Source organism: Aythya fuligula, chromosome 1, assembly GCF_009819795.1.
Source record: "Aythya fuligula isolate bAytFul2 chromosome 1, bAytFul2.pri, whole genome shotgun sequence".
Taxonomy (NCBI): domain Eukaryota; kingdom Metazoa; phylum Chordata; class Aves; order Anseriformes; family Anatidae; genus Aythya; species Aythya fuligula.
In genome coordinates, this window is record NC_045559.1 from 153,291,898 (window position 1) to 153,317,364 (window position 25,467).

General features: G+C 40.5%; 1 protein-coding gene across 2 annotated transcripts in view; it reads left to right on the forward strand.

The window, feature by feature from the left end:
• Nucleotides 1–18,989, forward strand: part of ABCC4 (ATP binding cassette subfamily C member 4) — a 148,911-nt gene extending 129,922 nt beyond the window's left edge. For both annotated transcript variants that reach the window (XM_032192288.1, XM_032192295.1), the window contains 2 exons: nucleotides 9,549–9,683; nucleotides 14,616–18,989. In XM_032192288.1, coding sequence (XP_032048179.1) covers nucleotides 9,549–9,683; nucleotides 14,616–14,723 — 243 coding nt within the window. In that variant the 3' untranslated portion in view covers nucleotides 14,724–18,989. The remainder of the gene's footprint in view (nucleotides 1–9,548; nucleotides 9,684–14,615) is intronic.
• The last annotated feature ends 6,478 nt before the right edge of the window (nucleotides 18,990–25,467 follow it).

A 25,467-nucleotide genomic window follows, 5' to 3' on the forward strand; every position in this document is an offset into this window, starting at 1 on the left:
AGAGCTCTTGAAGGAGGGCAAGAGCCCCAGCCACCCTACTGACAACCTTCATGTGAACTTTTCTCCAGTGGCCCATCTTCAGATGGGCATGTGGAGAATGTAGAAAGGTGCTGGTGTTAGACTAAAATTGATATTACTGAGTGAAAGCTATAAATGCCGTGCTCTGTTGGCTCTTCTCTTGGTGGCTTTTTTGCTGCTTGTTTAAATATCAACACTGGAAAATGGATATGCTTTACAGCAAATCTTTGACATTATCTTAAGGGGATTATGTAAGTTACAAGATACAGAAATTTGTAGTCCCAGCTGTAGAGCAGTTCTTTGTGAAAATTTTGTGTTATGATTAATGTTGATGTTCTCATCCTAAGTATGTGTATGTAGGGTTTCCGTCGGCAGAGAGCTGACTGCTGTCACATACAGACCCTCAAATGGATAAAATGTCTAAGGCGAGCCAATGGACAAGACCACAGGTATTCCTGGAGCCTCAGATGGTTAAACATGACACTTTCTGAAAAGCAGGAAAAATTAGAGGTAGATTCAGAGCTGTTGTTCAGTCCCTCAGAATTCTGGAGTAGGAGATCTGGAAGTGTATTAAATTGATAGATTTTTTGTGCCCAGAAGCTGAAAGGGGTTTTGACCTTATATGAGCCCAGTATCCTGAGTCTGCTAAAATATTAGTGGATATTATTTTTGTGCTATTGAAGTCTGTTCTGTTAAAGGAATACACGGAAGCTTCATGGATTACAGTATCTTGAATGGAACAAAAATTTTCAAAACTAGGAATCAAATCTCTGAAGATACTTAGGTACCAAATTCTTCACTGAAACCATAAAGTGCCTGTGGGTCTGAATCCAGGAACCCACAGTAAAGTCGCTACATTCACATTTGTGCACCTGTCCTCATTATTCAAAGGGAACAAACACTAACAAAACTCCTTTTCGGACTGAGTCTCTGTCTTGAGAGGCTCAAATACAGACTAAGGAATATTAGAACTAAATGTTTGTGCTTTTTTATTATTATTCAACCTAAGAAAAATCCCAGCTGTGGTGCGGGACCAAAGTCTTCTGAGTTAAGGGATATGTGACAATAAGAATATGAAGGATAGTCATGGAAGGGGACTGGTGTGGAGCAGAAGATTGGAGTTAATGATGCTAGCTGAGATGCTTTGCACAGGGATAGGGAAAGAATACTTGGTCAAGGATAAATGAATATCAGTATCCTACAAAACAGTGTTTGTATCTATGTATTCTGTAAGGTGACAGATAAATTGGATGTCCGGGTTTTCAAAAAGAGCAAATGTGGTAATTTAGGAAAGGTCTCACCACTTCACTGTGAGGGGTGATGAAATATTTTAGGGACTCTTCTGAGAGAAGTTCCAGTGGACCCTGGATGTGAGTAATATCAACGTATTAGCTATTGACTGTGTTGACCCATCTGTACACCTGGTGGAGAGCAAAGGCTGTGGGAACCTTTGGTTTCTCCTTTCATTTGGTAACTCAAGACTTGCAGAGTTTCTGGAAGAGCTGAGCAATAGCAAGTGATTTTTCAGAAATAATCAGTTTTGGTTTTAATCTGAACAGAGCCCATTCCCACAGTTCCCAGATCCTCTGAAACTGGGTTGATATTTAGCAAACCAGAAGGGAGAAAACAGATCCATCCATGTTCTTGCTTGGAATTGAATAATTCAGTTCAGCAAATATCAACAGTGAACGCCTTATTTTCGAACCTGAGTAATTTATGCATCTTTACCATTAAAAGAGGATCTCATCTTGATGTTCAGTCCAAGTTTGCATATGATACTTAGTTATGAGCCATGTATGAGCAAGTGTTGTCAACTGAAATAAAGTACATCTACGATAGCTGTAAATATCACACCTGGCCCAGCTGTCTCTAAAACAAGTCAACATCCCAATGGTCTTGAGAAGGTACTAACATTGTTGATTCTCTTTGACAGTTTGAAGCCACACCTCTCCAAAATGTTGTCATCTTTAAGACAGTTCTTACAAGCTGCTCCCAGTTTCAAGAGGGCTGCCCAACAAGATTCTTCTTTTGCCTAAATAAAACAACTAATTACCGAGGCAGTACTTCAGCTGGGAGCATTCAAATGAAGAGCTGGATTTGAATTACTGCAGGAAGTGAAGCCAATGTTTGATGAACCTTGATCTCTCATTCTGTCAGGCATTTGCCTGTGAATGTATTTCCATCAGTATAAAGACAGGACAGTCAGATCATCTTTCTTTAAACACAGTGGTAAGGAATGCAGAGCGTACTAGAAATGCTAACACATCTTTAGAGGATGTTGTTTTGCTCTCTCAGAAATACTGTATTGTTGTTTAGAAGCAAATTAGCTCTGGACATGGTAGTGGCTGATGCTTTGAGCAGAGCCTTTCTGATAAGGTAAAAATGTGCATGGCTGCTGAGCCACAAGTTCATTGTCATCAGAAGCTGATAAACCCAGGAGAGATGCCCAGTCATCTGCACCAATATTCCTCAGCCTTTTGAAAACTACAATATCTTTGTTATGTATCTGACTTCCTTTGACCCTCAAAAGCTTTATTAGAGAGTGGGTTTTCTTAAGCAGGAGTATATCTTCTATCACTTCATGGCCATGTTTGAGCCGTTCTGCAATCCAGGTTGAGAAATGTGGCTTTATGGTGTTGGAAGCAGTCATTAGCGATTGACCAAGGAGGAGTTTTGTCAGCATGTAGAGCTGTTGGTAAGAAGTGGCATGAGGTCTCTTCGCCCTCTCTAAGGGAAAGGTTGAACTCGCACTGGTGTATCAGATGTTTTGAGGTGACTGAACAGCACAGAAAATATTTGCAGTGACTGGTTAACAGGTTTCTTTCCTCCAACAAGATACAGAAGGACTTAATATCAAATGATTATCAGCAGAATAAGGCTCATTACTACATACATAATTGGTATTTTTTCCCCGCAACATTCCAGTCAGCTTACAGTGGTGTGCAATCTGATGAAGAAAAACAGAAGGGTAGATTTTACGCCTCTGTGAGAAAAGTAAAGATAACTCGTACGTAGAACAATTTACCAGCCAGTGTTACATGCTAAATCTTCTGAAAGTGATAGCTGAAAAATAATTTCAGTTTGAAGTAATACACTGCTTCTGGTTGCAGAACAAGATGTCTGAAATTGCCTTTTCTGTGAGGCAGGGGCACATGTCAAATCTCAGAGACCAGGGGCAGACGATGTTGTTACTGCAAAGTGAAACTCTGCTGAGGTGAAATATTTGGAAAGGCTGAAAAAGAATAATTCATATTATAAAGAGGTAAACACCTAAGTGTGCTCTGCTTTGTTCAGAGGCAAAAAAAAAAAAAAAAAGTTGTTCAGAGGAAAAAAAAAGTATACAACTGACACGATGTGTGAAACATACATTACTTGACATAAATTTTTTCTTGATGTACTTGTAGAGTAACTTGTAACTTTCCTGAAGGATCTCGGGGAATGCTTAGATTTAAAGCTGAAAAGAAAAAAAAAGAAAGCCAAAGCCCCACCAGTAAAAAAAATCAGAAAAAAATATATATATATTTTAGAAAATAGAAACATAGAAGAAATAATAATAATTAGAAAAAAATTAAATGTTTCTGGAGTTATATTTTCAGCTTTTTCAATGTTCTTCGATGTTCACAAACCTGTTCAGATAGGTTGATATTTACAAATGACTCTTCAGAGAAGTATGTACATGTTTCTGATCTGTTTTGACAAACCCTTATGAGACGGAACATGCTTGCATCTAACTTAATGCCAACTGGGGCACGGGCTGTTGACTCTTTCCCACAAAGCTGTGTATTGTCTTGGGTAAATATATTTCTTTTAATATGATGTAACCAGAAGCATCTCCTGAATACTCTTCTCTTCCCAGGAGGAAGAGGGTCTTATTGAAGATCATCTTGATGTATGCTCTCTGAGGAAAACATTGTTCAAAGTTGTACTCCTAGCAGAGTTTTGAACTTTAATAATAATTTTGTTGTTTGGTGATGCCTTCTCCAACTCTAAATTAAATCAGATGTATTCCCTAGGAGATAATTTGCTTGAATTATTTTCCTTTTGAATAGGAAATAAAAACATTTATGATCAACTCTTAAATGTCTCATTTTCCCTCTGGCTTTATGGTGAAGATGAACGTGAATAGGAATACTAGTCATTCCTCAATAATAATTGAAATAAATTCCCATGCCCCCCTCCTCTTTGGCTGAACACTTCCAACCTTGGACTTTTTTTTTCTCAGAGTGTTTTATAACTATTGTTCTCTTGGTTTGTCTGCTTTTGTTGCTGAAAGTTAGAAAATGCAGGATTTAAAACTTTCTTTCTTGTGTCTATGGATAGCCATAAGTACATGCTGCTTGGTACAGCACTTTTAAGGGCGCATGCTCTTTTTGTGCCTAATGAAGCACTTTTTACCTATATTAATCTACGCAGATTTTAAATTCCCTTACAAAATGAATGCTTGCTTTTCAAAACCCTGTGCAACATAAGAGTGTAAGTTAGCTGCAGGACTCATCAGTCAGAAAAGGTACTGTCCTCATTCTGCTGCTTAGGTCTGTGCAGAAATCTGGACTAGCTTTATGAAGTTTTGTCCTCCTTCATTGTCTTGTTCCTCTCTTTTTGTTGTGAAATGGATCTCAGATTTCGTTTTCACCGTTTTATGTGTGTGTTTTTTTTTTTTTTCTCTGTTGTGCACACACATGTACACTATTGAATGATAAACAAATGCCAGCATGAAAACAGTCACAGAAGTGTATTGGGCATCTACACTGATCTGGCCAAGAGAGGAATTCTACATACAAGTAAAGCTCACTTAAAATAGTATTTAAGCCAAATATTTATGTGCAATGCCTAGGAGATATGTTGTTGGCCTGTATTTGCTTTAACTTTACTTCACTGTTCTTTAATAGCTCAATTACTAAGCCATCTTTCCTCTACCTGCACAGAATTTGTTCAGAGAGGTCATGGTTAATACTTCAAACTCTGAGGTAGCTTAATGGCAATACTGCAAAGTTTGATTTTTGAGGGGTGGACCCAGGCCGAGTGAAGGTAGATAAACAGGCAGGATAGAGAGGAGGCAAAAAACAGGCAACTATTTTGTAGCTGCCAGATCCTATACAAATTTAGTTCAGCAACATTTTTGTGGCATAAGCAAATAGTCCTTCTATGCTAGCTAGATCTATCATAAACAACACATTTAAATGGCTAATACTCTCCTTTCATGTTTGTTTTTACAGGTCAGTCAAATTCAAATAGCTTCTTTTCTGGTTCTCTGCCCCTTCCCTGCCATGTTTTCAGTGCCTCTGTGTTATTCTGTGCCTCCATGTCAAACAAAGTGCTGGTGAAAACTGTCCTGCCTTCTGCAGATCTCACAGCTGTGATGCGTAGTCACTGCCCCAGTCTTTCAACCCAGCTGAAACACTAGATGGAGTGGAATTAGGTGGCATGAGAGGGTTTTGCTCAAGTACAGTATAGCATTTAAGCCCTGTTTCAACACAAAATGTCTTAGTGCTGTTTTAAGGATAATTTGGATAGCTATAATTAAAGATCAGTTTCACCTTCAGCTAGCAGGTGAGTGAATTCCCCTGAATAAGAATCTTCCTCCATGCTCTCTTTTGCATGGTCACCAGCATCCAACTTTGTAAATTTTGCACTGTTGGAGTTACTCTTTAGTTTGAGAAAATCCTCTTGAAGTCATAAGGATCTGAACACAAAGGCAAGAATAGCGCGGCTGAGGTAAAGAGGCTGCCAGTGCAAGACAGTAGAGAACCAGTTTCCATGTGATTGCTTTGGGTTTATGAGATTTCTGTGCTGCTTTTATTTTACTTTGCGCTGCTGAAGTATTTCACAGACAGCTAACTCCCACAGGATGATTACGAGGCTATCCTTGGTATACTTTACAAACAGACTGAAAAGTTGAATGATTGGTCCACAATCTCCCCGGCTCTCAGCATCTATGTTAAAGCGTGGCATGAAATCACAGTCTGATTTAAAAAAAAAAAAAAAAAAAAAAAAAAGTCCCATGCTCTTTTGTGTGCTCTCCGTAATGAGTGTGCTGATCTGATTTCAGTAGCTACGAGCTTCTCTGGCTTTCTCTATCAAGTTCCACTGGTACAACTGCCTTGGGATGCATCTGGGTTCGATTCAGTCACATTGCGCAGTGATAAGGGTTACATGCAAGTTGATCAGAAAGTATGTGGCTAGTAAACACCAGATTCCACCTTTCCTGAATGATTAGCTTGCTTTTTGAAGTCCTAATGATTTTAATTTGGCTTGGAGTCAGTGACTAAGAGTATGCAAAGCATTAGCCAAAGCACCTATTTATTTATTTAAATTTTATCAGCACATATTTCTTCAAAGAAGAATACCTATCTCTTTGTCTAAGCCCTTTTTAATAAATATATAAATATTTAACTACCAAGTAAATCCGCTTAAATTCTCTCTATTGTGTCACAGATGGCAGCAGTTAGTAGAAACAGGTTTTTTCCTTAGTTAATATGGTTTACAGAGTATTCCTGGCTTATGAGAGTGATGTTGTCTCTCGGTTTCATTATTTTTTTTCATTTCAGATTTAAAAAAAGTAACAGGGCTTGTTTTCCCTATGCTTGTTCTGTCTATTTTCATAACACAAGTTGTTTTTTATTCCCCAAGAAAGGATATGAATAGCTTAATGATTTGTTTAAAATGTGAATGGAATTCTTCTAGACACAAATGGCGCTAACTATCTGTTCATCTTCTGGACTTGGCTGTTTAAAACTTGTCAAGGAAGAATAAATTTTTCCTTTCTCCCCTCCCAGGTTCTTTGGAGGAGAACGAGTGTCCGTGTTTGTGGTTGTTTCAGATACTTGCAAAATAGAATTCAAATACTGCAGTAATATAAAAAAAAAAAAAAAAAAAAAAAAAAACCTCCACTTTTTTGTTATATTTCTTTACTGGCGAGGGAGACACCATTTAACGAACGTGCCTCTTGGTTTGTTTTTGGTTTTTTGGAAAACAAAACAAAAACAGGGAGTGGTTACATAATCTAGTGCTGAAAAAAAAAATTATTCAAGGAACCAGAAATCCCTTATGATGTGGCAGCCCAATTTAATTATTATATAGAATTGTGTGCGATAGTTGAGCTTATTGCATTGTTAAGGAAGCTGTCTTTAACTCCGACTTACTGTAGTGTATGAAAGCTGGCGATTAAATTTAAATTTACAATGAATCCTTAGTCCTATCCCATTTAATTTGAATGCACTAAGTATACTGGAAAACCTGCATATGCACCAGTGTACCTGGGCAGGTGAAATACTGCATCTGTTGAATATTAAATTACTTTATATTGTGCTGTGCAACATTAACAGTATTTGAATGTTTTCCACTAGCACTTTCTTCAGCTATACACCGAACAGTATGGGAAGTTGCTTACAAGAAAATCACGGTATATGCTGGGTGCTCAAAGATACAAGCTTTTGACAATAGCGAATAACTTCTTGTAGGTTTCTGGGCATACAGTTTATAAAATTGGATGTAAGTACGCTGTTACTGCTCAGTTGAGTTACTCTACGCTCACATGCGATATACTGAATTGAAGCAGAAGTTAAGCAGTGGGAGTCTTTCCCCTGGTGCTTGGTCCTTGGTGTCAAACAACTCCACAGAGATCTCAGCAGCCTGTGATTTTCGCACTAGTGCAGCCGAATGGATCAGCTCAGCTGCCCTACATCCTATGTTAAGTCTTCAAAGGGGGTCCAGTCCGCCTGTGGGTTCTGCTGAGCTCTTGGCCATTAAGATGCTTTGCTTTAATGAGTGGCACAGTCAAATTGCACATTTGGAAATTTCCTCCCAGGCCTTGGAATTTATCTCCAAGCTTATTGGAGATCCTTCTTTCAAACATAAGTTTGGAAACTGGTTCTGTTATTTTGGAAGTTGTCCTCATAATACCTTTTATTCATTTCTTTCCTGAAATCAACAGATGTAGCCTTTTAGATTTTTTTTTTTCTTACAAGTATGTACACCACAATTATGGCTTTGGTTGCGAGTCCTTGAAGTCCCTCTGTTGTGGCAATATCTTTTTCAACAGTGTGCCATGTGTAGTCAGTTCTTTATTTACATAAGAACAAAAATATTTTCTGAATTACTTTTTCTCACATAACCTCTTTTTTTTTCAACTTCACTGCTCCTACACATGGACTAGAGCACTGAACTTGTAGAGTGAAACCTAAATCTCTTTCTTGAGTCAATACCATTAATTTAGAAGTCAGTGAAGTATCTGAGTGTATTGCATTTGTCAATATTGACTTTTCCCTGCTATTGTGTTTCTCATTCTCTTAGGTTAGTTTAGTTGTACCTGAAGCTTCTCTGGTCTAGACTTACCTGCATGTTTTTGTGTCATTTGCAGCTTTGTCACTTCTCTGCTACCTCCTTTTTCTGATGAAGAACAGATACGTAGCTACTGCAGAGTGCTGTTAGCTACCAGTTCCTACCCTTTCAGCTTTCCAAACAGCAAAAATGCATTGTTTACTTCTAATCTTTGGTTTCAACCCAAATTCTTTAATAATTTTTGTCCCTTGTAGCATAACTGTTTAGTTACACCAAACACCCTTCTGGAAATTCGTATAAAATGTTCCTCCCTTACTCTTCATCTGCTGCATTAAGAATTTTATCGGATTTATGAGGTACAATTTCCTTTTGCTAAAATCATGGTGAACAAATTCTACCTCTGATCTGTGTGTCTTCTGCTTGTGTTTTAAAGATTGTTTTGTCTAAATCACTCTCCTGTCTAAAAATACATATGCTAGTCTAAAAGGTCCCTGAATAATCCCCTAAGGCTCTTCAAAATGTAAGTGCAATATTTGCTACCACGCAGTCCTGAAATAGTCACTAGTCTGACAGTATTTTCCTACAGGTTCAATCAGCGTATTCTTAAATTCTTCTAATGGTTTTGACTGTGTATATCCTCTGTGGCATACTGACTTAATGCCTTTTTAATTTCTCTGTGATTTTTTCCTTCTCCCCTCCTTTTCTTGGGTACCTATTGTCCCTCGTGGCATCTCATCTTCTTTATCTAGAAAGAATAGGTTATGGGTAAGTATCTTTCTAGTATGTAGTTGGCAAAAAAGCGATGTGAGAAATTGTTTATCTTTTCAGCAACACCCTCAATTTCTTTAATTACATCTTCACCTCCTCTAATCCGAAAGACCTACTTATTCTCCTTTAACCGTCTTGGTGGTTATTGCATGGTTTATACCTACAGCTGTTTACTTCAGAGCCCATTTTAGGCTGCTTCTTTCGTTCTTACACAATGAATCTGATAATCTGCTTTGTTGGCTTCACAAACATTGTATTTCCATATTCTGCATAACTTTGCATTGAATTCCTATAGGTAGAATGGCTGTAGGGCACTCTAAAATTGTACAACAGGTCTATAAACTAAAAAAGTGCCATGTTTGTTTGAAGAGGATATATATTTCATTTTCAGGATACAAAATTCATTCCCCTTTTGCTTATAGTCTCTAATATTTGCTTTTTAATTTCTTATGTTAATAAGTTGATTTCTGCTGATTTAACAGGTTTTAGAAGCTGGAAGACTAAAAGAATATGGTGAACCTTACATTTTGCTGCAAGAAAAAGATGGCTTGTTTTACAAAATGGTGCAACAAGTGGGCAAGACTGAAGCAGCTTCTCTGTTTGAAACAGCAAAACGGGTAATTTTAGAAGTGATAATTAAGTTTGCCTCTGCAGTTTGTTTATCACAAGTTAGCATATTCAAGGTTATAGTAGGCATTCCACTATATTTAAGAATCTGTTGGCTTTGCAAGGCTAAGCCGTCATTTTTTGAGCGTTTTTTAGTGGGATACGCACAGGCTTCCAAACGATAAGTGTGTTTATATACAGAGTTGAAAGATTATTTGGATTTCTTGCATCCTTATGTATGTACACACACTAGTACGTGTAAACAGTATATGACATACGCACCTGTGCTGGGCATGTGTCTTACAAAAACATGCTTTAAAAACATGTTAAGGTTGCAGAATACAGCATTTAGTTCTCTTGTTTCTGTATTTTCTACAAGGCCCATCCAGAGTTAGTGTGAAGTTCAGTGCCAGTACATTATATTATGGTCACTGGGGGTGTGATCAGTGTTGTATTTTTTTTTTTGCTTTCTCTTACTTCATTCTTGTACCCTTGCTTTGTTCGGCACATAGGATGAATAGCGCTCAATTAAGAAACAGCTGTTGAATGTTTTGTTGCCTCCTTGTTCCTTACGAGGCTCTGCCTGATTTACTGCTTACTATTCAAATCCTACTCTTGAGTATAGAATTATTAATGTAATTGTGAGCATTCCTCTGGCAATCAAAGTGTTTAAGAAACATCAATGGATTAATTTTCATAATATGCCTCTGAGGTGAGGCTATATCATCTTCACTTTTCAGATTGAAAGCTGAAGCAGAGATAAGAAGATTAAAAAAAAAAAAAAGAAAAAATGACCTGTGATCGAGGAACTCATTTTGAATAGCTTTTGGCTTGTGTTTTTTTTTTTTGTGATAATTCAGTGCACGATATGTCCAGAGCAAGGTTATATTTTTCTTTCTGCCAACGAAGTTTCGGCATTGCCGCAGCAGAGACTTGCAGTGCTTGGTTTGGGAGCAACTTGATCCATATTCATGTAACTTTACTTAAGTGTGAAAGGAAGATACAGATATTAGGGATCTAGTGACCTAAGAGAGTTTCCACACAAGAGGCAAAGGTCTTAGTCTGTCCTCTAGGCTTTCTTCTCCTCAAGCTGGTTGGTGCACACGTAAGAGTGACACAAATTGCGAGCTCTTTCCTGGGGAGAAAAAGGAGAACACTAGGAAGGAAGCAACACGTAAAGGCAGGAAACAAAATGGCAAGTGCCTTGGCTATTTCTTAGTTAAAAATAGACAAGAAATAGACCCTTCTGGCAAGTTGGAAAAACGTGAAAAATTGTGCAGTCATGGAGGTTGCGTGCTCAGGTATTGAGGGTGGATGTTTTGAAGATCAGGAATGCGGTCTGTGTCTGTTCACACTCAGTCTTCTTTTTGTTTGTTTTTATACCTACTAAACAATCTTTTTTTTTTTTTTTTTTTTTTTTTTTTTAAGAGTTTTTCAAGTGAAGCTTTGCAGCTGAGAGCATACACTATAAATTCTTGTATGGCACTGATTGCAGAACTCGGGAAACAGCTTTGTCCTTAACTGGACGGCATGACTCCTGCTGTCCTTCTCCATTACTGCAGTGTTGTTTCTTTTATTTTATTATTAACAGGAATGGGTTAGATGTGTTTTTTGTGATGTGTATGACAATCTGGAGGTGAGGTAAATGCTGTTTAGAAAGGTGGCTTCTAATTCGTGAGGCCAGTATTTGTCTGCAAAGTGAAAGCCAGCTTCCTAGGACTTGATCCTTGCAGTGGCTAGAGGTGAGGCCGTTCAGCTGTCATGCAGAGAGGTTTAGCCATGTCATGCTGTCTCTCCTTCCTTCCCTGCAGCCCTCCCCAATTGCACAACTGCACTCAAAGATAATTCAAAATATATAAAAATAATTGCCTGATGTTACTTGCCCATATAGTCATCTGCAGTTACCACATCAATGTTATGTGATTTTGTACAGGAAGGGAAGAGATCCAGGAACCAGTCTCTGCTGAAATGTGGTTTGATGAAAAAGTTTGCTAACTCCCAGGCTAGAAGGCAGATACAAGCTTTAGCATCTGCCAAGAATGCAAAGCATGGTGCTCATCCACACTCAGCCCAAAAAAATGGGAATCGAGAGACTATATCTCCATTCAGCAGCTACCCAGAAGCACAGTTACAGCTCTTTCTGTTTAAAGGACTTGGACATAATTCCAGGATTTTGTTACTGCTGCCCCTTGTGCTTCATGCATACGTTCAGAGAAGTTGCTTAGTCAGAAGAGCTGATTCTGGGGGCTGCTCTTTTTCCACCAGTGAGTCTGCTGCATGTACTGCTGGTCTCATACATTCCTCCTGCGGTTACTAAGAACTGTTTTTATGAAGAACAGCCTTTTTCTGTTGCTGAAAAACAGCATGCTGCACATAAAAAGAAGTGGTAATATGGCAAATATACATACTTCTCAAAAGGCGTTACAGGAGGCTGCTAAGTAAAATGGCTTGGAACGTGGCCATGCCTTGACAATGACTGTGTGATTTATTGCACCTTGGACCTGAAGCTTGTGCAGAACAAACTTGTTACTAAGAGCTTTTCTTTCAGTAAGGTGAGACTTTAAATAAATTTTCTGAAACAGTATGGCTTCTGCATATGTCCTTTAGGTGCAAATAAGAGAGGCTACACGCCTCAAACCGAAAGACTAACTCGGGACACCTTTGAAAAAATTTCCTGGGAAAAAAAAATTATGGTTATCACAGCCAAGCATTGAAAGATTTAACTCTTCAGGATCACCACACTTGCTGAAAACTTAGCTCAGGCTTCTGAATTGATCCAGGCTTTCTCATTGCATGTTTCTTTTGCTCACTCAATATCCCTGATTTTTGTGCAAATATGAAAGAAAGCAGTGCAGGCAGGGCTCAGACTGGAGACTGCTGAGTATATTGTAAGTAGCCTACGAGCTGCAGTGGAATCGTGCTAGGCATCAGGAGACCGTATTTCTGTCTTGGTTCAGTTTACAAGAAGCTTATTAGGAGAAAATCCTGTGGGAAAGTGAGAAATTAAACAGTTAAAAAAACTGTTCAGTTATTCAGATTTAAAAAAAAAAAAAAAAAAAAAGAAAAAAAAAGAAAAAAAACCTTGGTATGTTCTCCGTGCTGCTGTCAGCACAGAGAGGCTTTTCCACAAGCTTTGGTGGCATCAGGATAGGGCCTTTTTTTTTTTTGTTTGTTTTGATCAATCAGTTTTTAAACACTTTGAGGGAAAAGTGAGAGTGATTTTATTTTAAAGCTCTGGCAGATGTGTAAATACTAAAACACTAGGTGTTATCTGACCGCAGTGATTGCTTACAAGAAGGTTGCAGCTCTGTTGGCAGTGGAAGAGGCTTTATACGAGACTCGAGCGTTGGTATCTTGAGGGATTGGGCTCAGGGGAAGAATTGCAATGAGACAGTAGAAAAGCAGCTGCCATTTCATTAGGCCTCTAGTAATGTGCCAAGGTTTTCTGTTAACTCTGAAAAAAAAAAATCACACTCAGAAGCTACACTAAAAGTATGCTGGAGTTTTGTATTTTAAACTGGGCAAAGGACGGGAACGCACCACTGAGGCTGCAGGCTCTGTGGTGTGAGTGCGTTGGGCACCCCAATAACTCTCCTCTGTTGCATCCCATCGGGGCTGGTTCCTGAGGAATGCCTCCACCAGGCCTCCCAGTCCTGCTGTTGGCTCAAATCACACCTTAATATTCTCCAGAAATTCTGGAGATACGTGTATCCCGCGTTAGTGTGTGTACACAAAGGGTGACAGTGGTACTTACTGGGGTGTTTCCGTGGAACAGCTATTTCTCTTTTATCCCCCATGTCTTCTACGTGCATTCATACATACGAAAAGGACATTATTATCAAACAAGCCAAACTTTGTTGACAACGCTCTCGAATACAAATTGGAGAAATATTTCATAAGCTGTAGTCAGAGCAGTATGACTGTGAGACCCAACTCATGACATGTGTCAGCTTCAGAAAGATAGTGTATTTTCTGTTTTTAAAGGCTCAAACAAAACTTTTCACATTCTTCTTTGAAAAAAAATGCATTTGAAGTCCTTTTTCACCCAAACACATTTTTAGATAAGAGCACACAAGTCTTGACATTATTTCATTTTGTTATGCGCATCTGTCAAGGAACAGAGATATGATACAGCTACTAAAAACTGATGATTGTGGAACAGTGAAACTTGACAGCATTTCATTTCCTTTATGTTCTGATTATACATTTATCAGGAAACCTGTATCTCTTCTAGTTCAGCTAGAAATTGGTAGAATTCAAGAACTCAAAGGCTTGGCAAAGAACTGTCCTATTATTTGGTATCATCTTACATTTTAGAGAAGTTGCTTGGTTGAGTCATTGTTAAAGCTTTTGCTTCTTCTTTCATTATTGTGGCTCACTATCCAGAGATCACGTTTCTATAGGCCCTATAACTGCTCTGCAGCACAAATTAAACGCTGGGATATTTCATACATACACCTCGAAGTTTCAATGGTTGTCAATCATAGTTTGTAAAATATAGGGATTACAACCCGATATTAACATCCGAATCCATTGTGCTCATTTTATGTGTGAAAATGAGAAACCCTTGTGCAGACGCAAGATTTCACAGCTTCTTTGTCAGCCTGTTTTTAATTTATCTCCATGTTTTGAGCTAGTAAAATGGTTTTACTTATCAGTTTAATGTAAAGCGATAAAATATATCTATTGATCTGAATCACCAGGATTTGAGTGGATCTACAGGTTGTGTGGGGTTTTTCTTAGACTTTGTTATAATAAGATCATACAGTAATTTTACTAATTTTTCAGTGACACACAGTTACCGAGTACTCCTAACCTGAAGTTCCTGTTTAGATTCCTTAGGGGCATGTATTTATCTGTTCTGTGTTTATCTCCAGAAAGCGTGTTTTAAACTCAAAGATGTTTCAAGTATAATGACATGCAGAATCTGCTGTTTTCCCTAGGTTTACTTCAGTAAGAATTATCCAGAAGTTGTTCAGAACGGCCAGCTTGCTGCAGACTCCTCGCTGGATCCTTCCTCAGGATTATGCATCACTGAAACTGCACTGTGACTCCTGATAACCACGATTGTTTTCCATGGAATGTAAAGCTGAGAACATCCAAACTCTCGATGTTTTCAAGGGTCAACGGGAGAGGAAAGGGAGGGGGCGATTCTTTGCACTGGACATCCTTTCTATTTAATACTGAGAAGAAAATCTTTGCTGTCCCTGTTTGTTCAATTTCAGTGCAATATGTTTTCCTTTCCAGATATAATTATGTTTGTATTGCCAAGGAAATTAGGAAGGCTCAGTTTTTATTTGGAAGTTTATTTAAACAGGTGCAGGACACCTAACAGGTCTAGGGTGCGTATTTGGAATTTGTTAAAGCAAAAGATTGGAACATATCCCTTTTCTCTTTCGGAGATATTTTGAGAGCAATCAAAAACAAATTTTGTTGAGCATCACTTGACCTTGACAGCTGTGCCTAAGCAGAAGATTTGGTAGCAGACATCTTAGTTGTTTAACGTGGCTGTCTTTCTACCTGTCATAAGTTGTCATGCAGGTTGATAGAAAAAAGAATTGAACAAGCCAAAAATACTTTTCCTTTTTGATAGCAAAAAGTACTATATACTTATTTTTTTGATAATTCAAGTAGTGCTGTTCAAGATGAATGTAAATACAAGTTTTATTTTGCTGAAATCCAAATGCTGAAAAAATCAATCTCCATCTTTTATACTCTAGAAGAAAATTACCACATTTGCACTGAAGAAATATTTAAATAATTTAACATACATTCCTCTTTTTATCCAGGTTATCAAAGAAAAAAAGTATTAAAATAACTTGAGGAAATCTTTGAATGACATGTCATTATACCTAAATACCATGTAGTACAAAGTTATCTCCAACACAACACATTGAAATGTATACGTTATTTGCATTTATTGTGCCTTAATATTTGTGCCTTCAAGCCAAAGCTGTAACTGCAGGGTACACAACAAATTCATTAAATACATGTTAAAAATATTTAGCCTTAGTATATTTAAAATTTTGCATCAGGGGATCTGTTGAACTCGAGCTGTTTGAAGTTACCATCCTACTGGAATGGGTAGGGAGGTACAACCTGTAGATTTGAGTGGCTGTTGCTAATAGCGAGGAGAATGCAGTGAGAGAGAGATTCTGTATTTGTACGTTATGTCCTGATTTAGCAAAGCACTTTAACATAAAGGCACTATTTCCTTACATTACAAAATCAAGTAAGTGCTATGCTGCTTCAGATTTTTTTCATGTTTCATGAGATAGCTACCCTTTGAGGTCCAGTACCAAATAAATCTATTCATCTTACTGTTTAAAGTGAGACACTAAAAAGCAACACATCTCTTCAGGACACAGAAAACACCGTGCTTTACAAAATGTATTGAAGATGCTTGCATTACCTTTGTAAGATAAATGTGATTTACCCAATGTTCACCCAGCAGTCCAGAAGTTAGGCAAACGCAAATGTTTCTCATTTCAAGCTGCTCTACCAGCAAATAACTGACTGAAATACAAAATTACTCTCTCCTTGTTGAGATCTAAAATGAGGCCAAAGCCTGTGCCTGAGGACTGGGGCTCAAGTAGGACTTTGTCCCGTGTAGAAGTTGGTGGCAAGGGGCAGAATCATCATTCTCCTGCTGCAGCAGCTTCCCTGCCGTGGGGCTCGCTGTCCTGCTGTCAGGTACCAGGAGAAGGGGGAGGTCTTCTTACTGCCTCCACTACCACCAGCTGGGGTGGAGGGGGAAAAAAGACAAACATTGGGTGTCTGGCTTGCTGCTAACATCCTCCTGTAATGTTAGCAGGATGTTACAAAATGAAATGCTGCTGTCCCTAGCTTTCTTTTGGCAGGTTCGGACACTTCTATGGGGTGCAGCTGACTGCAACAAATGTCTTTGAGATCAGTGGAATTGGACTTTGTGCAGTGATGCATAACACGAGTCTTGTGCTAGGTCTGGTGCTAAATAAAAGGCAGTCAGGGACAACTGCGTGTCCCCAAAGCCGAGCAGCACAGATTGACTCATGTAAGCAGCAAGCCCATAGCTAATTCTTAGAGCACACCAGCCACATCCCCTTTTCTCTACCACTTTGCCCTTGGTCTTTGCTGGGCTTGTACGGTCCCTTTGTGTTCATAGCACACATTTATCATCCAGTGTGTGCTGTTAAATTTTCTTTTCAATTCAAATTGTCTGAAATAAGGACAGGTCTATTCTGCAGCTCAGTAGAGTGGGGTTTGTCTTGCGGAGGTATGTGAAGATGTAGAGAAATGTTTGACTGTGTAAAGTCACATGGGATAATGCTGGGGGACTCTGTAGCATGAAGAAAGCTCAGCCTGGCGTGCTTGTCTGTAACTGCCTTTTGGAAGGGATCCACGGCATGAACCATGTCCAAACTGCTCGAGCATTGAGGAGAGATCCAGCTGGAGTGTGCCAAAACAAAGCTGGAGTGAGCCGACTCCAGGTAGCAGAGACAGGTAACAGGGGCTGGCGCTTGAGCTCGTGTGCTTACCTTCTTTATTGAGCGGTTTGGACATTTCCACGGGGTCTGGCTGTGTGCTACGATGCTGAATTCTTTTGATTTCTAAATAGCTCTTCCGCGAGAATAAGTATGACACTAAGACCTCTAAACACTCTTAAGAGAACAGCACATTCTCCTGGCCATATACCTTGGTTTTAATTTTTATCAAAATCAAGGAGATGTGCACGTGTAAACCAAGGGTATAATTACAGTTTTCGTTCATTTCAGCTCTGAAATGAATCTATGAGAAGTTGTATTTCAGAGCAGAACTCCAAAACGCTGGCTGCTGCACACTCGCTGGTATGAGACCCTGACAGATCTAGCTATCAGTCTATGAGCTAGAATTAATTTGATCCTGTAGCTTTCTGAATGCGCACAAAAAAAATGTAAGGAATCTCTGAAAATGCTGATTCTGCTTCTTCACGTGTTTTGACAGGATGTTACAAGCTGTAGGTATCAAAACCCAAATTTTTAAAAGCACTTGAAAACCATACCCTTCTGAATAGAGCAACCGATAGCGAGTCATCTGTGCCTGTTGTTGCCCTTTATGTCCATCTTCTTAGTTTAAAGTGACAAAAATGTTTTAATCAGATTTTTTTGTTTAGATTTTGTTTTTTGTTGTTGAGAGTTGTTTTTGTGTAGATGACTATTGTGAAGATTGACCCACCCAGTTAATTTTATCCGAACGAGAAAGTGCACCGTACCTGCATGGCCAAACTCAGGTCAGGTATGAAAAAGGCCTTCCTCTGCTGGAAGTCTTGATCTGTTATACGTACAGATTAGCTCTCCAGTGAGGTGTTTTATGTTTCATTTTAAAGAGAAGTTCAAATGGTTGTAAACTTCCACGTTGCAAAATTTCATGCTTTATTTGGGAATAGTAAAGCTGGTTATTTTTAGCTACATTCCTTCTTGGGGATCTTGGAAAAAGAACTCAGTCTTCTGAGTTATTAAAGCCTTTAAAATGTTTCTTCACCTTGAGGTGCCTTAAAGTATTCCAGAGTCTTAGTTCTAACGGGTATAATTTTATGCAGTAATGCTGCAAATCTCCAGTTGTGGAACTGCTGTTTGCTTGGTTTAAAAGTCTAGGAACAGCCTCTACTTCCCATCTAAAGAACAGGGTGGGGTTTTTTTCAGACATTAATTTTGGTCTCTCTTTGCTCCACCCCTCCTTAAAGACCACTGGGAGACTCAGTGCCAACATGGTTCTTAAGAATTGGTTATCTCAGGTTTTGCTTAGTTTAAGGGCAAAATTCTGCTTGGTGTGCCGAACCAGAGCTCGTTTGCCAGATGGGTGTAGTCTTCTGCTCATACCCCTCTTTGGAAGGCGGAGGACCTTCTTCTGACCAAGATCAGAAATGATGTTTATTTAAGTGATATTGACACAATTTCTTTTCATTTTCCCAATACGTGCTTGAACTAAGATTGCAGAAAGAATGAGAAGGGGACGAAGGATCCAAACGGTATAGATACTTTACTGAAAATGCTGCTTTTTGTATTAATCTGACCCTTCCAAACATCTCCCTTTGAAGTTTGCCCCTTTTTTTTTTGAGGGGGGGGAAAGAAAAATTATTTACTTACATCACCTGCCCTCTGTGAAGGTGATGAGCTTCTGACACTTCAGCAGAAGAATGTGGCTTTCTCTGTATGTTTTACATTGTGTAACATCGCACTGCTTTTTCATCATTTTAACTCTGTTTTTTGTTTTGTTTTGTTTTGCATTTGTGTAATAATTTGATTTTTTTTTTTTATTGCTGCGGAATGGTTTCTGTTGTTGACGTTCACGTGACAGCTCCTGTTGGACAATAAAAAGCATTTCTCAGAAGCGTGCCGCGTTCTGTCATCATTGCGGCTGTGTGGGTGAAGGCAGAAACGCGGGGCTGAGCAAAGTACAGGTTGTGCCCAAAAGCTCCAAGCACCTCTTTGTGTCATTGCCAACTCCGAGGATTGAAAATCCTCCATTATGAGATACGGCACAGAAGAATACATTTCAGCTCATTTTTCACCATTCTTCCGCTGGCTGAGATCTCACAGATCACATTTTCAAGCTCTTTGCCTCAATGGCAGCGAATAAAATGTAATTGCAATAGATTTTCAAAAATCATTATGTGACTTTAAGGAGGAACCCCTGCAGTGGCAAAAGTACAGATCAGAGACGATCTGTGCCTCAAACAGCTAACGAGCTCAATGGGCTGGATATTGTTAATAGACGTAGAAGTGAAGTGGGTTAGCAGCACAACTCCAAAATCTGGTGTCATCTCTCAATCCTTTACTTCTGAGTTTGTTAATTTAACAAGATGCTGTAAAACTACTCATTTCTGAAAACTGCTCCAAGTTTCTCCCTGGATCTACTAACTCTCAAGCACTTGTCTATATAATCATGATGCAGTTCTTGGTACAAGATCAATTATGTATTTGTCAGTAATCCCCCAGGGTAGCAAGTTCTAGGACTGATGCAATGTAAACTGCCACCCGTCCTTTTATAACATGGTGCTGGAGTATGTGTTAAAAAATTCTCGTGTTTCTACCAGAAGTCTACCTTGCAACCACAGCTCAGCTATCGTAACCTCAGGATGGTTTTGGCAGGAACACTCGCCATGGTTAAATGAATCGTGTGGTCAGCAGCACAACAGTTTGGGGGCCAAAGGGGCCCCAGTTCCTCACTGGGGCTGGCCGCTGGGGGTTATGTTTCTTCAGGGAAAAGGAAATCCCAGGTTCTGGTCCCGGTTCCAGGGAGTACACCTGCATTTCATTCAACAGCAGTTAATAGAAATTGCATCAACACCAGGAAGAGCTGGGGACTCTACTCCAGAGCTCCTGCTTCGGGGTATCTCAGGTCTCCCCGGGCAGCAGGATCAGTTTGCTTTTGCCACCCACCAGGCTGGGTGGTGGCAGCCGAGACTCCAGCTCCCGCAGCACACAGGCCTGTTGTTTGCAGAGTTGGTGCTTTAGGACTGAGGCTGCCCTACAAAAGGAAACACATTTCTGCTGCTGCTTCCCTGAGGACACTGCTGCCCTCAGCGCTGCGATTCCCAAGTGGACATCTGCTTTAGGACAGGATGCTCCATGTACCCAGAAAGTCCTGCTGCAGCTGCTCCTCGTGCAACATAGGGCTGAGCCTCCCTATAGACCAAGGTTTTCCTTATAATCAGTAAAGCTCCTAGCAAAAGAGCTCTGCAATGCGACCTGAAGCCTATGCCTTAACTATACCCAGAGAAAAGTTCCCAGTTTACACTGTCTAAATTACCTTATTGCAGCCAAGGACACGTGTATCACCTGGTCGCTCCAACATGTGAATTTGATACGTGTAGTACGGCTGTAGGATCGTGTCAGACACATGAGACTTACAAATAAACCGTGGATTTCTGTTTCGTTTGTGTGTGTGTGTATTCTTTGTTTTTGAGGTTTTTCGAATTGCTATGAGAAATTAAGGTGCGAGGCAGTGAAAAATAGTTCCTTTTGTTTAATTCCGGTAAATTTTGTACCTTCAATCACAAATAGGAAATAAAAGAGGGACTTATCCTGAGCCTGAAGCCTGAAGAAAACAAACCTTGCTAGTATTCTCACCAGCTGACATTCTTCACAGAGCTCTGCATTTTCCAGAAAAGAACCATAATTACCTTTTATAACATGAAATTGAATTGGGTGGGAAATACAGCCTAAGAATTATTAGTTAAAGTTTCACTGTCAACAAGAGCTTGCTCTTGAATATTACAAGCCCAGATTTTCTTTTTAACATAAATGCCAGGCATGAATAGGGCAAGTAGTGCTGTACAACTTTCTTTTGGAAACATTGCCAGGACAGCAAAAAAGAGGATTTCTCCCCTACCTCCCTGCCAGGCTGAGAGATTAGCTAGATTTTTTGTTCATTCTGTACTGGCAAGAAGACCACATTGTACCCAGAATATGGACCACTCTGTGCTTTGGTTGATTTAACATGTATGCACTTTTGCAGAGTAGTGATTTCCGCAAGTGGAGTTATGCAAGTAATTCACCGTGAGTCATTCATGCAGTGAATTAAGTAAGTGCCTCTTCCCACAACCAGGTCATCTCCTGACAATCATTGCTTTTTTTTTTTTTTTTTTTTTTTTTTTATTTTGAATTACTCAACAAATCCTTTTGCAATTACTTTTAAGAATTCTGCGAAGATCACAAATAAACGTAGCTATGTGGTTAATGCTTATATAGATTTCTGAGTAATATTCATAACAGATCAGAGAAACTGCGTGGTGTTGTCTCTGCATCAGTGGGTGTAAATGTCCATACTCGTGAATTTAAAACTTTTACATTAGTTTTTGGGCCTGCACGTGTGTGTTCATTTCTGTGGGTATCCATGTCAGTAGAGCTCGGTTTGCTTGAACGGCGTGTCACGTCATGCAGACACATCGGCGCAGAAGGGAAGCAAATCTGCATTTTTTAAATACTTTTATGGAAAAGGCTCTGCTTCCATTTCTTGCAGCAAATGACAGAGGCGATCATGGCCTCGAGAGAGCGTGGAGGTGCTCTGACCGGGGAGACAGCGATGAATTGCCTGCGGTCCATGGGGACGGGGAAAAGCGTTTTGGAAAGTGCAGGGCCTTGAAGGAGCCTCACTGCTCTGTGTTTGCCTGGGTCAGGCCTTCGTGTATCGGGGTGTTTGTAAGAAGTTGCGACAGACGCTGTGCAGAACCCGTTGCTGAAAGCAGAAAGTGAAAGGCCCAGCGCTGCCAGCTGAAGCCTGCTCCCCGCGGGTGCCATCCTGGGGAGTGCACGGACAGGGCTGGGCCCGCTGGGAGGCATCAGGGGGGCTCCTTTTGGCAGAGGCAGAGCCCTCCACATGGGAGACATTGCTCGGGACAGAGAGCTCCCCGAGGCATGAGGGGAGCAGCAGCCAGGCCTCCCTGCCAGGCCCCAGCATGGCAGACCAGGTCGCTCCTTCCTCCTCTCCGGAGGCCTCTCGCTGGGGCGAAGGCTGGGCTGTGGGGAAGGTGCAGCAGCCAGCGGTGCTCACAGGGACCTCCTAATGGCTGGGTTAATTGGCTAATGGGGATTCCTTTGCTGCAATGTAATGAAGGCGAGCGCAGCGATTACTTAACAGAGGGACGTGTAGATCTCTGGGAGATGGTTTGCTGGGCTGCCAGGAGTAATGGCAACAAACCAGTCCGAGCTGCTGATGCTGTTGTCACAGATTTACCAGAAAGGCTGCTTTTCCCTCCAGCATTTTTTTTTTTTTTTTCTCTTTTCTCAAGAGGCGATGATCCTTTCCCTGAAACTGGTATTGAGGCAAACTTCTATCCCGTATTAATATGCATAATGTGCTTTTTTTTTTTTTTTTTTTTTTTTTTTTTTGTGCCTTCTCCTTGCTGGTGAGAGTTGCCAGGCTCAAATGATACTTAAGCCCTGTTACTGTAACTGTGGCTACTGTTGTTGGTAGCTGTTCAGGGCTTTCATTTGCCCATCCTGAGGGGACTGTAATAAAGACTGGCCCCTGCTGTTAAATTGTTTGCATAATTCCTTTTTTTTTTTTTTTAACTGAGAAAGTTGATCTTACACTGGGAGAAATATCAGCCCCGCTAGAGTTTTAACACCTAATCGTATCATAACTGAAAGAGTCACGAGGCTTTCTTAAAAGCTGAATGTGTTTCTCTTCTCTAATCCATTGCCTTGAAGTTTAGGAAAGAGCTGAATTTCCCACTTTGATTTATCTGGACTGCGCTTAATCCCGAATTTTGGTGAGGAGTTGATTTATTGTCTAACATCAGGGAGGGTACATTAGTTCCCCGCCTGCCACCCAGCATGCCCGCTTGGGCAGAAAGAAACCTCCTCTGCTGTAGGTAGGATCAAAACCAAGGAGAATAAACTGAACTGAAGTGCATGTGTCCAAGCAGTTTTTCTGGAAAACTCGACTCAACTGCCACTTAACCCTGCCATTGCCTGAAAACCCTAGAAATAACTTGCTTACCTTAGGGCTTACACAGGTGCTAAGATCCACATTTCTTTGTACCTCCAGCGTTGACAAGGGTTGGCAGCCTGTTGCCTGACTCCTACCTAAGCCTTCCTGGCATGAAGAAACCAGGTATTTCTTTGTTTAGGGGCTTGCTGGGCCCCTGATAGCTGTGCTTGGAGTCTCCCCATGTGATGAGAGCTGCACGTGTGCACACCCATCAAGCAGATGGGGAAGGGGTGAAGGAGGGTCCCACCATTTCCATGCAGCCTGGGGCAGAAGAAGCACTCAGCCTGTGAAGAGCAGGCCTGGCCCTCTTCACTCTTCAAGGCTCTGGGCTTGCATTTACTGTCCCCTGGGAAAGTGCCATCAGGGTGAAGGGTGCCCAGGGGGCTGGGAAGAAAGACAGTCCCCACTTGGTTGTCCGTACTGAACACCTTTCCTAGAGTCATGGTGCCAAGGAGGGAAGAGAAAGTTGGAGGCTGTAACCATTCATCTGCGTGGATAAATACGTGACTGTGCCTGCAGTCAACACGCAATAGTCCTTGGACAACAAAAGTCTGGGGAGTGTGAGGAGAGAGCCCAGGGCTCCCACTCCCTTGTGACTGGCCTCAATTCGAGGTTTCGGAGGCATGCACACGCTCCCTCACTCCCTCCCCTCACCCCCCTCATGAGTCTTAAATTCCTTGCTGCAGAGTGGTGCAGTTTCAAAGCAGGGGTGGAGGATCCTCCGCCCAAGGTAGCCTCCAGCCTGGTTGTTAGGGCACTCTTATGGGATGTGGGAGACATGGGTTTGAACCCCTCAGGCTGAGGCGGGAGAGGAACCCAAGCCTCCCACTTCCTCAGCATATACTTTGAATACCAAGGCATTATATAATAAAAGCTATCACCACCTTTTCTTCTTCCTGCTTTGTTTTTAAAAGACTGATCTGTGTGGAGTCTTTTGAAAGAAAGGGCGTAGGTACCAATCTCCAGGAGAAGATTTCAGACAATGGATCCCAAGCAGACAGGATTGCCTCACTCCAGCCTCAAGGGGCTTTTAGTGCAAGAGAGAATTGCAGATACACCCTTGTCCTCCACTTTTCCTCGTGCTTGAATGTAAGCAGCTGAATGCTCCCTTCAGGAAGATCCCACTTTATCCTGCGGACTCCTTTAGGTCAAGCTATGAAGCACCCAACTTTCACCATGAGCCATGTTGGTAATCTGAGTACAGCTCACAAGATGCTGCTGGCCAGAAACCTAGAAATCAGGGATTTCCATACCTAAACCTCTCCTGAATCTAACCCTAAGTTCTTCAGTTAAATCAGGTTGTCAAATCCAGACAAAACTACTTGCCTCTTTGAAAAAGTGCTGGGGATGGAGGCTAGATCAAGCAGGATGCGCTTGTATAATTGCATAAGCAGGTAAAATAATTTTTGTTGCTTTGAAAACTTTAGACTGAAAGAGACTAAAAATAAACCTCCACAAGAAGTCTTATTCATTGCAGTCTGTGAAGACTCGTTTGAAACAGTCTGGGCAATCAATTCTGATGTAGCTCTTTGGCTGTAAAAGCCCAGACAGCCAGTCCCAGATGTCTCTTTGATGAAGAATCACACAAAGATTCAAGTTTCCATTGCTCTGATCAAGCAAAATGTCCCCTGCCCTGACTGAGGGGGAAGAGCTCTGTGCTTCCCAAAGCATAAATGCATTGCACATGGTGCCTATTAATCAATGGAATCAAGTCTGGATCAGCATCAACTCTTATAACTTGTACTCAGCGGTGAGATTATACAAATAAAGCTTATGCAAACGCAATTTTGCAACCTTGAAAAGTGTGAGTGTAACCTGTTCTTAAAACATTCCACCTATGGAAATCCATTATTCCCCCCCCTCATTTTCTAGGCAGAAACCTCACTCTAGAGGGGATGAGGCCAGCAGTAGGGTCTTCATGAAAGATTGGCATTTTTGGCTTATTACAAAAAATACTGTAAATCAAAGGAGAGCAGGCAACCAAAATAAAGAAAAGATGTCACTGTCCTTGCCATACTTTTGCCAAGAGAGGTCCCCAAAGGGAGACAAAGACCCCCTTCATTCATGTTCTCATTATCATAAATTGTCAGTGGAGTGATCATCAGCATCTGATGAGGTTCATTTTCAGCCATGCTGGTTCCCATCTCTTTTCTCTGTAAGCATTTTTTTCAGTGTTGATAGCTACTACATGAGGGACACCATCTCTTGTAGAAGGAAATGAAGTTTTCTCCACTTTTGGAGAGAGTCAAGAAAGCTGAGCTGAAAGCCATTAAATACATACTTTATTTTTTTCCCTAAAAGGCTATTGTACATTTGAGGAAGTCCAACCACAATAGAAAT